The following is a 13672-nucleotide window of genomic DNA, read 5'->3' on the forward strand; positions in this document are numbered from 1 at the left end:
TTATTAGCCCTCCTCTGAAACTGTGGCCTTTCCCAGTTGGTTTTTCTGACCCAATCACTAACATTTACTCCATCAACTTATTTATTCAGAATTTCAATAAATAAATCCAATATTTTAGGTTTTCTAGACCTTGGGATGAATATCACAAAAAATGAACCAATAGATTCAGTAGCTCAAAGTGCTGAGAAAGCCTAAAGGAGACACTTGTTTCATAAATTTATCTACAGTTGAGCATTGAACAATGTGGGGGTTGGGGTACTGACCTTCCCATGGAGTAAAAAATTTACTTTTTGAATCCCCAAGAACTTTACCAATAGCCTACTATTGACTGGAAGCTTTACCAATAACATAAAGTGTGAATTAACACATATTTTGTATGTTATATGTATTATATGCTGTATTCTTACAATAAAGTAAGTCAGAGGAAAAAAATGTTGTCACTTTGTGAGGGATGAAAAGTATAACTATTGCACTGTTTAGTACACCTGAAACTAATAATAAAAAAATAAAAGGAAAAAAACATAAGGAAGAAAAAATATATTTACAGTATTTATCAGAAAAAACCTGCATATAAGTGGACCCACACAGTTCAAACCCATGTTGTTCAAAGGTCAACTGTGTTTTGCATTGGAGGAGGCATATGGCATTTTGAAATGTGTCAGTTTCATAAGAACAGGAGAGTCTTCTTTTTTTTAATTAAAGTTTATTGGGGTGACAATTGCTAGTCAAGTTACATAGGTTTCAGATGTACAACTCTGTAATACATCATCTATATACCACAGCGTGTGTTCAAAAAGATGAAATAGTGCCATTTATGACAACATGGATGGATCTTGAGGTTATTATGCTAAGTGAAATAAGTCAGACAGAAAAAGCCAAGAACCCCATGATTTCACTGATATGTGAGATATAAAACTGAAAACAACAAAGGAACAAGAAAAACAAATGGAATCTTCTGTTTTAAAATTAATTTTTATTAAATTTATTGGAAAAAACCTAATTTATTGGGGTAACATTGGTTAGTAAAATTATATAGATTTCAAGTGTACATTTCTATAATACATCTTCTATATATTGCATTGTGTGTTCACCACCCAGAGTCAGTTCTCCTTCTTAACAATGGGGAAAGCTTGTGTTAATACACATTTTTTAGTGTAGGGAAACTAGAAGCACACATGTCATGGAATACATGGTATGTTTAGCAAACAGTATTAGTAATTAATTTATTATTAGTATTAATAATTAATGAAATTCTAAGAGTTAGGGTCTTATAAAGGATGATGTAAGGACACTTGGTTTTGCTGATAAAGTCAAGACAAACTGAAGTTATGAACTAGAACTCATATAGAGGAAGGGTGAAAAACAGTTTGCAAGGAGAATGAAGAATGCTTTGCATTATTTTTATCATAGGAAGTGAGTTAAACCAAGACTATAATGAGCATTTTATCACCAACATCCAGGAAGGTGGGGTGCACATATATCAGATCCATATTAGAAAATACCATTTGACTGGCTTGAAAATGGATCCAAGCTTCTTAGTGAGTCTTTCTTCCTTATGTTCTCCAAGTAGCTTTGCAGGACCTCACAAGTGCTGATTCGTTTCCACTTGCAGTGCCGAGTGTCTACCTGGTGATCATTAGGGGGTAGTCCAAAGGTCTATTTTGTCTGGCATTTCTGTGTACTCAAGGTCAGTTCAGGTAAGTCTTCTAAGTGTCCTTTGTGTGGCACCTTATGGCTGTGCCGGTTTTCTGTCAGTATGGCCAAGAGAGCCACGAGGACCAGCCCTGCCACTCCCATTCGGATCAAATTCTCCACCGTGTAATCTTGGTTCATGGTATCTAGAGACATAATTAAAAAGGGATGTACAAACTAATAGTCACAATATAGTCACAGGGATATAAAATACAGTATGGTGAATATAATCAATAATGTTGTAAAGACTATGCAGGGTGCCAGAAGGGTACCGGACTTTTGGGGGGATCACCTCATGGACAGTGTAGATACCTGACCACTGCGCTATACACCTGAAGCTGAAGTACTGGATTGTTGGAAAATTCATGATGCATTTTTGCAACGAAAAACATAGAAAAGATACATCATGACTTTTCCAACAACCCAATTAAAAAGATGTAAAGTACAGGGTAGGGAATATAGTCAATGGTATTGTAACAGCTATATACAATGTCAGAGGGGTAGTAGATTGAGAGGGGGTGGGTTATCACTTTGTGAGGGCTGTAAATGCCTAACTGTTACATTGCTTTGTACACCTGAAACTAATAATAAAAAAATGGGATGAGCCATCATTTGTCATGTTCCATTCAACACCAACCCCAGAGCCCTGAAATGGAAGCTCATTTCTCTATTTGTGGTTCCACTGGGACCCCTTCCTCAATGAGCTCATGCATTTATGAGTATCATACTTGGTCTGTAAGCTTGGGTCAGTGGGTGGGAAACTGGGGGGAGTCTTATACATGGGGAAGAAGGTGGTTTTGGGGAGGTTGTGTTTGCTTTTTATTCCTTCCTTATGTAGTGATTTCACTGAATGTGTAATCATGCACCTCTATATATCTGGAACCATAAATTGTCTCTTCTACACATTTTTCACCCCACACAACAAATTGTGTTCTTCTCTCATACAAGACAAAGGATATTACAGCATCTGGGAAGAAGGTAGGAGAAAAATTTCAGGTAAACTTAGGTAAAATTTATCTCCACTATCATGTGACCTCTTACTAGACAATGCTGATTTTTGAATCTTTAAAAAATTTCTCCATTTGTTATATGGACTACATGGGCCTTGTGACTCTCAAGGATATAATAAAATATTGTGAAATTATAATGCTCAAAAATTCTAGTAGCTCTGTCCTGTTAAAAATACAGAAATATATGGTGATAGAAGGAGAATTGACTCTGGGTGGTGAACACACAATGCGATATAGAGATGATGTATTACAGGATTGTACACCTGAAACCTATGTAACTTTACTAACAATTGTCACCCCAACAAACTTTAATTAAAAAGAAAAGAAAAGAATACAGAAATAAATTCCAAATGGACTTGAAATTCCAAATTAATTCCTAATTGCAAGATACAAAATATTTTGAGTTTGAAGAGATGATAGAAGATGGTTTCTCAAACAAGATACCATGACTACTCTAAAAGAAAAGGCTGATAAATTCACTCCTTCCCCATGGATGCTCAATTGTCCATACACGGTTAGTGGAAAAGATCTCTCTAGCCTATATGATCTTATAGTGTCATGGCTAGCATATTTGCTTAGCTTGTGGAATGACTGGACAAAGCAGACATGAGAGATGAATGTGGTTGCCCTGCTCAGTAATCAGCAGGTGCTTTCATCTGCTCTAACTATTGTTTTCTCCCTCAGAGCAGAATGATGTACACAAACAATATAAAAACGGGGTTCATGACAGAGTTTTAAAGAGAACTGATTCTGGGCGGTGAACATATAATGCAATATATAGATGATGTATTATAGAATTGTACACTTGAAACCTATATAATTTTACTAACAAATGTTACCCCAATAAATTAATAAAAATTAATATAAAAAAGTAGATCTTCACCACCCAGAGTCAGTACTGACTCTGGGTGGTGAACACACAGTGTGATATATAGATGATATATTACAAAATATATAGATGATATTACAGAATATATAGAGGATATGCTACAGAATTGTACACCTGAAACCTATGTAACTCTACTAACAATCGTCACCCCAATAAACTTTAATTAAAACAATTAAGAAAAGTAAAATAAGAAAAAAAAAGTAGATCTTTACCAGCAAAAAAAAAAAGTCTTTTCTATGAGCCATAAATTCCCAGTCAGTCATTCAGAGTGGATTCTAGTATGTGTTATAGGTTAGGTTAAGGATTTCCAGCTACAACTAAGCATTTGAAAAAGAGAGGTGGGTCAGTTTAAGGATGTGTCAAGTATATTGTCTCAACAATGCCCCTTCATGTGATTCTGAATGTTGACCTCTTTTTATCAACAGACCTGATTCTGAACGTGGGTTTCTCCTTTATCAACAGACCATGTGTTTCAAAGGATACTGTTTGGAGAACTCTAGAAGAGGATCTGAAAGTTGAATATGGTGTGGGTGAGAAGTGCTTCTCTCTTCACGGTCCTCTGAGTAAAGACTTTCTACTGCCCCACTGTTCTTTCTCAGTGCATCTCTTCATATTCCTGCCTGATGCCAAGGCTCTGGACAGCCAATTGGAGCTCAGAGGAAGAGGACATAGGGCTGGACTGGGGTGAACCTACCTGTGACCACAAGCTCCAGGGCATCACTGGGGGCTGACCACACATAAGGGTTGCCACTGTGCCAACCATAGCACCTGTAGTTCCCTGAGAAGCTGAGGTTCACAGGACCCAGAGTGAAGCTGCCTTGGTGTTGCCCATTTTGGTGCTGTGGCAAAGCAGATGTTCCTTCTTTGGTCAGTAAAAATCTATCAAGTGGGATGTGTGCTGAACCACACTGGAAGGAAATGTTCTCTCCTGGCATCACCACGAGGCCCTGATCAGTGGAGAGTAAGGGTTTGTCATACAAGCCTAAAAGGGAAGAAGAGAGTGAGATATTAGCAAGATTTTATTCCCTGTTCCCTTTATCCCTGCAACTTATGTTGGATCCATGCTAAGAGAAGAAAAGATGCTGACATTTCTTTTTTTTTTTAAGATTTTTATTGGGGAACTGGGGGGATGGGAACAGTGCTGGGGAATTGGGGGAAGGGGAACAGACAAGTTGCTGTTGTTTTGTTCTTCAATCTAGTTGTGGAGGACGTTGCTTCACTGGCCCAAGTTGGCACCATCATTGCGCTCTTCCCGGGTGAGGCACATCAGTCGCCGGCTTCTGGACAGCTGCTCACAGCGGCTTGAGGGCCACTCACGCTGGCTGCTGGCTACACACGGTAGCCCATGGCAACCCACTGCCACAGGGGCTGCAGCCTACGCCGTCACCGGTGACTCACGGCAGCCCAGCTCCAGGTTGAGCTGTTGTTCAGCATTTTAGCTGTAGAGGGCTGTGTCACTGGCCCTCATATGTGGGATCTGAACCGGGGCCCTCTGGCATCCCAAGACAGTTCTTAACCATCGCACCACTCAGCCGGCCCCTGACATTTCTTGCTGCAAGGGAATGGGAGCTGGGAACATTCCATTTCACTACCACAGGACCCATACTTTGTCCCAAACTATTGCATACAAGGCCAGGCAAACAAGCAGCCCTTATAGCTTAGATGAAAGATAGAGATTTGGTCTCTAAAGCGAGAAGAGACATATGATTCTGTCACCAATACAACGTCCCCACACCACCACCAAGCAATTCTGAGATACCAGCTGTGTGTCCCACAGTTTAACTTTCATCTGACCCTATCTCCCTAGAGAAAACATCAGATACCACAGGTTAAAGGCAGAGTCCTACAGGATAGCTTCCCACTCCCAACATCAAGCCCAGGTTGTTGTCTGTGCTTCCGACTCTTCAGCTTAAATCGGAGGTTCCCATGACCCCCACCTTGGGTTCAATTTATTTGTTAGAGTAGTTCACAGAACTTAGGAAACATGTTGCTTACTAGATCACTGGTTTATTTTAAAAGAATATAACTCAGAAACAGCCAGATAGAAGAGATGCATGGGACAAAGTATGGGGAAAGGGTGTGGAGCTTCCATGCACACTCCAGGTATGCCATTGTCCCCAGTCTTTATGTGTTGACCAACCCAGAAGCTCTCTTAATCTCATCCTTTTGGGGTTTTATGGAGGCTACATTACATAGGCATGATTGATTAAATCATTAGCTATTGGTGATTGAATTCAACTTCCAACCTCTCTCTTCTCCAAGGAGGTTGAAGGGTGAGACTGAAAGTGACAACCTTCCAATGACATGCTTGGTTCCCCTGGCATCATTAGGTGCTTTCCAAAATAACCTCATTCATATAGACTCAGGTGTCATTGAAAAGGGGTTTGTTAGGAATATCAAGACACCTTTATCACTGTTATCACTTAGTAAGTTCCAAGGGTTTTAGGAGCTTTGTGTCAGAAACTGGACAAAGAAAAATGTATGTTTCTTAATATAAATCACAGGCAATAGTTTAGTGGTTGCCAGAGGGTAAGGGAAGAGGGGTTGGTAGATGAGGGTAAAAGGGATCAAATATATAGCATAGGAAGGAGAACTGACTCTGGTTGATGAACACACAATGTGATATATAGATGATGTATTACAGAAATGTACACCTGAAACCTATGTAACTTTGCTAACAATTGTCACCCCAATAAACTTTAATTAAAAAAATCACAATATCACAAGCCATATGTTGGGAAAACGGGAGGTGATATCCTGAGAGTTTGAGAAGCTATGTCAGGGGCTGAAGGAGGTGACATTGCGTAAGAATAATGTCAGCAGGTATAAAAGGACCTGGAATTCCAGGGTGCACATTCTAGAAACACAGGGTCCAGGCTATCTTAAGGACAGAGCTTAAAACTAAGGACTGGGCTCAGGCTGGGGCAGCATAGTTCCCCACTCCTTAAGTATGGGCTGCATATAGTGATCTAATTCAATTTAGAAAGGGTAGGTGGGAGGAAGAATAACTTTATACTGAAGAAACCTGATGAACACTATCTCAGCCAGGTGCTCAAGGTCAACGTCAACAGCCATATTCATTTTTATGGTATGTACCCTTGATATGATATGATGGAAATGGCATCATGCCTCTGTGGTCTTCCTCACAATAACCCAGAGCTTCTGTCTTGTCATAGGTAAAACATCAAACGATTTCCAATAGTGGGACACCCAACAACGTATCTGACCAATGCTCCTCAAAGCTGCTGAAGTCGTCAAAGACAAGGAAAGTCTGAGAAACTTCCACAGCCCAGAGGAGGAGCCTAAGAAGAGAGGACAACTACATACAATGCAGGATGATACCTTGGAATAGATGAAGGACATCGAGTAAAAGCTAAGGAAATTCAAATAACCTACAGACTATAGCTCATGATACTATATTAATATTAGTTCATTAATGGTAAGGAATCTACCATATGGACAGAAGATGTGAACAATGAGGAAAGCTCGGTGCTGGGTATAGGGAAACTCTCTGCCATAGCTCCTCAATTTTCCTGTAAATCTGAAACTGTTCTAAAAATCAAGTCTATGAAAAAATAAGAAGGAAAAAACACCCAAGGGCTGGGGACTCTGGCCATCTCCTCACCTGTCACCACCAGCTCCAGGGCTTCACTATGCTTTGACCAGCTGACTTCTTTCCTATATTGGCACTGATAACGCCCTGCAGTGTTTGTATCCATGTGCTTAATGGCGAATTCAACCACCTTATGAAATCCCCATCTCTTCTCCACCACTGTGGATGTGGAATTTCTCAGGATCTCCAGTTGATACAGGTAAGACTCAGGTATTCCAGAGCACTGAATCTTCACAGACTCATTCCAGGGAATCACAGAACTAGGCACAGCAGATATTTTAGGAATGGGAAGCTCCCCTGGAAGAAAATAGAACCCAGACAGTTGGGCTGCCACAGGAAAACTATACTTCTTTCCTTCTCTGTGGGCAAACACAAATATATAAAGGTGTGAAGGACCTATAATTACTTTCTTTTAAAATGATTTTTTGGGAGTTATTTTCTAATGCAGTGAAATATATGTACATAAATTTTACCATTTTAACCATTTTTCAGTGTACAACTCAGTGGCATTAATTGCATTCACCATATTGTTTAACACCATCATCATGACTCAAAACAGAAACCCTACAACCATTAAGTAGTAATTCCTCACCCCTCTTTTCTAAGCCTCTGGTAACCTCTGATCTACTTTCTGTCTCTATGAATTTGCTTGGAACCTCATATCAGTGAAATAGTATGATATTTGTCTTTCTGTGTCTGATGTATTTCACTAAGCATAATGTCCTCAAGGTCCACCCATGTTGTAGCATGTGTAGGGATGTCCTTCCTTTTTATGTCTGAATAATATTCCATTGTATGAATGGACTACATTTTATTTATCCATTCATGTCAATAGAAACTTAGGTTTCTTTTTGACTATTGTGAGTAATACTGTTATGAACATGGCTGTACACATTTCTGTTTGAGTCCCTACCTTCAATAACTTTGGTTATATACATAGGAGTAGAAGTCCTGGATCATATGTTTAGTTTTTGAGGAAATGAAGAGCTCTTTGAGGAACCAAATTTCACCTCAGTAATAATATATACTATTGAGGTGAAATTTTATTGAGGTGCAATTCACATAACATAAAATTAACCATTTTAAAGTGTATGATTCAGTGTTATTTTAGTACATTCACAATATTGTGCAGCCTATCGAGTTCCATTTTTATTCCCTCATACACATTAAGCAGTCACTCCCCATTCTACCCTCCTCTCAGCCCTTAACAACTCCTAGTCTGCCATGAAGTTTGCTTAGTGTTTTGTTGCCATGGTAATTTTTATCAACACTCAATTCTGCTCTTCACTCTAAGGTGAGGGTGCTGAAAGTTGGAGAAACCATGCCAATTGCTCAAGACCACGAATCAAAGAGTGGCCAAACCTGGTTTGGAAACTAGGAATATCTCACCCAGATTCTGTGCTGTCTCCTTTGCAGATGGGAGAGCTCTCCATCCTGAAGCAATTATAGAATGCAATGTGACAAACAGCTAACACAAGTGTCTGGTGACTTTGATGATTACTTCTGTGAGAGAAAGCCAAGAGGCTTTAACTTAGCAATAAAACAGCCCCAAGAGCAAGATTTAGGATAGAAAGGGATTTAGAAAGAATTGGGGGCTATAAGAAGGTGTTGGTTATCTCACTGGCACCAATCCATTCATGCTGAGTAGCTTTGAGCAAATGATTTTGCATTTGACGACTTCTGATATATATAGTGATAGTTGAATATATATATATATATATATATAGTTATATAGTTATATAGTTATATAGTCATGGGATGAGTACAGCACAGGGAATAGAATCAATGAAATTGTAACAGCTATACATGATGTCAGAAGGGTAGTAGATTGGGGGAGGGGGTTATCACTTTGTGAGGGGTGTAAATGTCTAATTATTACATTGGTTTGTACACCTGAAACTAATTTAATAAGAAAGAAAAAAACCTGTAAAATAAATAAATAAATAAATAAATAAACAAACAAATAAACAAATAAATAAATAATAAATATCTTACTGCAAAAAAAAATGACTTCTGCTGTCAGCTTTAACCCTAGTTCAGAAACTAGCAAACAGGGGGAGGGACACTCAAAAGCTGCTGGTTCCCTTTGTCAAGGTGTATCATCTATTTTAGACCTGATAGCAATGTGCTCAAATACAGCTCTGTGAAGGGGATGTTCCCATGAGGATTGTTGTCAAGCAAGACAAACCCTGCTGGACTTCCTTACATTCAGCATAATTCATTCACTAATACAGCTATGCATTTGTTGTTTCAAAATATATGGAGAGATGCTTCTATTAACCCAGACACATTGTTTATCTACTCTCATGATCTAAACCAGTGGTTTTCAACATGGGGTGATTTGGCTTTCCAGGGGACAGTTTGACAATATCTGGAGATGATTTTTGTGGTCACAATTGGGACAGGAGGTACAATTGGCATCTAATGGCTGGAGGCCAAGGATGCAAGGATGCTGTTAAACATCCCATAAAGCACAGAACAATCCCCAAAACAAAAGATTATCTGGTCCCAAATGTCATTAACACTGAAGTTGAGAAACTCTGACCTAAATAGACCTGGTTAATACCTTTAAGGTAATGATGATGTAGGAAATGTCAGATCTTAATTTAAAAAATGCACAAGTATATGATTATAGATGATGATGTGTGGCCTGCAGTACAAAAGTGTAGAACTCAGAGATATGATAACAGATGTGAGCGTTCAGCTGACATATGAGAATGAGTAGAAATTGCCTAGGCAATGTGGACAGACAGGTTTGAAGCATCTCAGACTGAAGGGGTAATGGGAGAAGTCCCCGAGTTAATAAAGCACAGTGAGTGAAGGAGAAAACTAAAAGCAGAGACTCAGGGGGAGAATGAAAGATGTGTTGGAGGAGCAGACACAAGCCAGGGTGGGCAGGGCTTGGGGTACCTGGGGAAATCAGTAAGTTTACCTGAAGATAAACTACTAAGGAGTTTCAAAAGGGAGATAAAACTTCTGGTTATCCACCTGAAAGTTTTGAAAACATTTATTCATAAAGATATATGCATCCCTGTGTTTATTGTAGCATATTCACAATAGCCAAGACATGGAAACAACCCAAGAGTCCTTCAATGGATGAACGGATAAAGAAGATGGGATACTTATATAAAATGTAATATTACTCAGCCATAGGATAAAATGCTGCCATTTTCAATAACATGGATGGATCTTGAGAATATCATGCAGAGCGAAATAAGTCAGACTGAAAAGAAGAAGAATCATATGATTTCACTCATATGTGGGATATAAAACTGAAAGCAACAAATGAATTAAAAAAACCCAATCAAACAAACAAAAAAACTCATTGACACAATATGGTGGTTACCAGAGAGGAAGGGGTGTAGGATGAGATTAAAGAGAGCTAAAGGGGTCCAATATATGGTGATAGAAAGAGACTAAACTTGGGTGATGAGCAAACAATGCAATATACAGATGATGTATTATAATATTATACACTTGAAACTTATATAATCTTATTAACTGCTGTCACCCCAATAAATTTAATGAAACAATTAAAAAAAGAAAAGGGAGGGGTAATAGATTGGGGGAGGGGAGTTATCACTCTGTGAGGGATGTAAATGTCTATTACATTGTTTTGTATACCTGAAACTAATTTAAAAAATCAATAGAAGGTAAAAAAATAGGGGGAAAAAAGAGATAAAATATTTGTATTTTAAAGACACTAGTAATTCAGGCTACAGTCTTTAGAAGGAGCTGGAAGAAGACATGGATGAATATGGGGTCAAACCTATTAGAAAGCCAAGGCAGTAGTTGGGGTGACAGAAAATAAAGTAGTAATTTAGTAATACCCAGTGTTTAGTACTGTAGTAGTATGGAAAAATACACAGATTGTGCAACAGGGTTGGACTAAGGCAGCATATCTTTAAATGAAGCAAAATGCATAGACTGGGGAGAGTTAGGTTGTGACAACAAATATGTGCAATATAGGAAAGGATATTGGGCAATCAAAGATGGCCCCAAACTTCCTTAAAACTGCAGTTGTGAACACTCAGTAAATACACATCTTTGACAGGCAGAGAGATTAACAGAGGCAAAGGCTAAATCCAGCTCTGAGGATGATGAGTTTGAGGGATCTGGAGATACCAAAGTGAGACAGAAATCATGTGAGGGGGCTACAGCAGAGATAACTAGAATGGGGAATAAAATTGGAATTCATTTGGGCTTTAGACTCTCTCTCCAGCCCTTCTACTCCAGAGCTGCCATGAGGGTAGAAGGGGGCTGGGGGAGATTTAGGGGAACACTTACCTTCCTGTGCCTGAATCTTCTGGACCAGACAGAGCACTAGAAGAGAGAGATTCATGAAAAATCAATTCTTCAGTTTCCAATCTCTATTATAAATTACCTACATAATGACATACAAGATGCCATTTTTTTACCTCCACAACAAAAATAGCATTGAGGCTCATTTTTAGTTTTACCTTCTAGATTCCAGCCCCTGAGGCTTTCATTTGTAGGAACTCTGGAACCATCATGCGTTCCCAGAGAGCATGGCATGAGTTGAATGAACCCCACAAGGTCAACTTGACAACTGAGCCCCACAAGCTAGTTTGGACTTGGACAGACATGGTTATAGATATTTGGTCAAAGATGATCTCTCCAGTAAGAAGATAAGAATATTCTTGGAAGCCACTAAGATTAATGAGTCTTCATGTTAAGAGGGACCCTGACTGTTTTGGGATTCCCTCATCTTCTCCTCTAACCCACTTGCATTTCAGGACTCACTGAGACAGAGGAGGGTGGTATCTCTGGGGGCCATAATTCTGACACAGCCTCAGTCCAGGGTGCCTCTTGTTAGTACACATTAGCAGACTCTTACAAGACATTAAGATCCACAGGAAGTATGATGTCAGAGCCTGACATCAGAGAATTTCTACATTTATTGCCCCACAAGGATTGGTTCACTCCCAACAAACTTAGTTGTGGGTAGCTCTTGGATAGAGTCCAAGAGGAGAGCAATCTTCCTGTTTATGTTTCAGATTAGAAATAAGCACTTTCCTCAACCATTGTCTAATCTTTCTTTGGACCAAATCTCACATCCAAAAGGCAGGACCTGGGGCAGAGTATAAGATGGGTGCCATACAGAGACTTTTCTTCATTGGATCATCAGTTAAAAGCCTTGTAGCCTTACCTGATATGGACCCATATGTGTTCTCTGTAATTCATGGACTGAGTATATCCACTTAGACTTGATCAGGCAGGCAGTATACTCTTACACTGGGGATTATCTCAATGCTAGAACATAGAGAATTTTTCTCAAGAACTATTCATTATCTCTAAAGAAAGAACCCCTACCTTTGTATCTACCTCTTTCTCTATACCTATATCACCTATATCTATATATCTATATTTATATCAATAAATGATTGATGGATGGAAGCATAGAAAGTATACATTAGATAGATAGATAATTTGGTTTTAGACCCCTATCACCATTTCGTCAAGCATGGGAAGTCAAATATTTCAAATCAAACTTTCTATTGACTATCTCATTTTCATTGCAGTACATCGCCCTTTTTTCCAGCTTTATTGAGATATAATTAACATATAATATTGTGTAAATTTAAGGTGTATGGTGTGTTGATTTGATACGCTTATATACTGCAAAATGATTTCCATTGTAGCCCTAGCTAACACCTCCATCACATCACATAATTATCATTTCATTTTTGTGGTGAGGACATTTAAGACCAACTCTTTTAGCAACTTTTTTTAAACTTTATTGGATAACAGTATTTTGTTGTTGTTTTCTTTTATCCCCAGGACCCATCAGCTCCAAGTCAAGTTGTTGTCCTTCAGCCTTAGTTGTGGAGGGTGCAGCCCAGCTCCAAGTCCAGTCGCAGTTTTTTCAATCTAGTTGTGGGGGGCGCAGCCCACCATCCCATGCGGGAGTCAAACTGGCAACTTTGTTGTTAAGAGCATGTGCTCTAACCAACTGAGCCATCTGGCCACCCATCAGCAGCTCAGCTCAAGGTGACATGTTCAATCTAGTTGCGGGGGGTACAGCCCACCATCCCATGTGGGATTCGAACTGGAAACCCTGTTGTCAAGAGCACACGTTCCAACCCACCGAGCCATCTGGCCACCCACCAGCAGCTCAGCCGCAGCTCAGCTCAAGTCATTGTCTTCAATCTAGTTGTGGAGGGCATAACTCACTGGCCCATGTGGGAATCTACTGGCAACCCTGCTGTTCAGAGCACGCACTCCAGCCAGTTGAACCACCCAGACACCTCTCTTAGCAACTTTTCAGTATAGAATACAGTATTGTTAATTCTGCTCACTGTGCAGTACATTAGATCCCCAGAATTATTCATTTTGTATCCTTTGACCACCATCTCCCCATTTCTCCCATTCTCCATCACCTGGTGACCTTGCCTCCCAATACACCAAGTATTTTGTATCCCTGGCCTCTCCTATCTGTTGGAAGGC

General features: G+C 39.4%; 1 protein-coding gene across 2 annotated transcripts; it reads right to left on the reverse strand.

Moving 5' to 3' along the window:
* Nucleotides 1-1039: 1039 nt before the first annotated feature.
* On the reverse strand, nt 1040-12044 carry FCAR (Fc alpha receptor). Of its 2 annotated transcripts, none has more exons than XM_019627844.1 (5): nt 11969-12044; nt 11492-11527; nt 7217-7501; nt 4286-4573; nt 1040-1838 (listed from the first exon to the last, which is right to left on the reverse strand). In XM_019627844.1, exons 1-5 carry the CDS (start codon nt 12000-12002, stop codon nt 1657-1659), a joined length of 825 nt encoding a protein of 274 aa, XP_019483389.1. In that variant the 5' UTR covers nt 12003-12044; the 3' UTR covers nt 1040-1656. The 2 variants fall into 2 exon arrangements, with proteins under 2 accessions (XP_019483389.1, XP_019483388.1); XM_019627843.1 differs by lacking the exon at nt 11969-12044 and adding an exon at nt 11665-11962.
* Nucleotides 12045-13672: the final 1628 nt, after the last annotated feature.

The sequence above is a fragment of the Hipposideros armiger genome, unplaced genomic scaffold, assembly GCF_001890085.2.
Source record: "Hipposideros armiger isolate ML-2016 unplaced genomic scaffold, ASM189008v1 scaffold_742, whole genome shotgun sequence".
NCBI classification, from domain to species: Eukaryota; Metazoa; Chordata; class Mammalia; order Chiroptera; family Hipposideridae; genus Hipposideros; species Hipposideros armiger.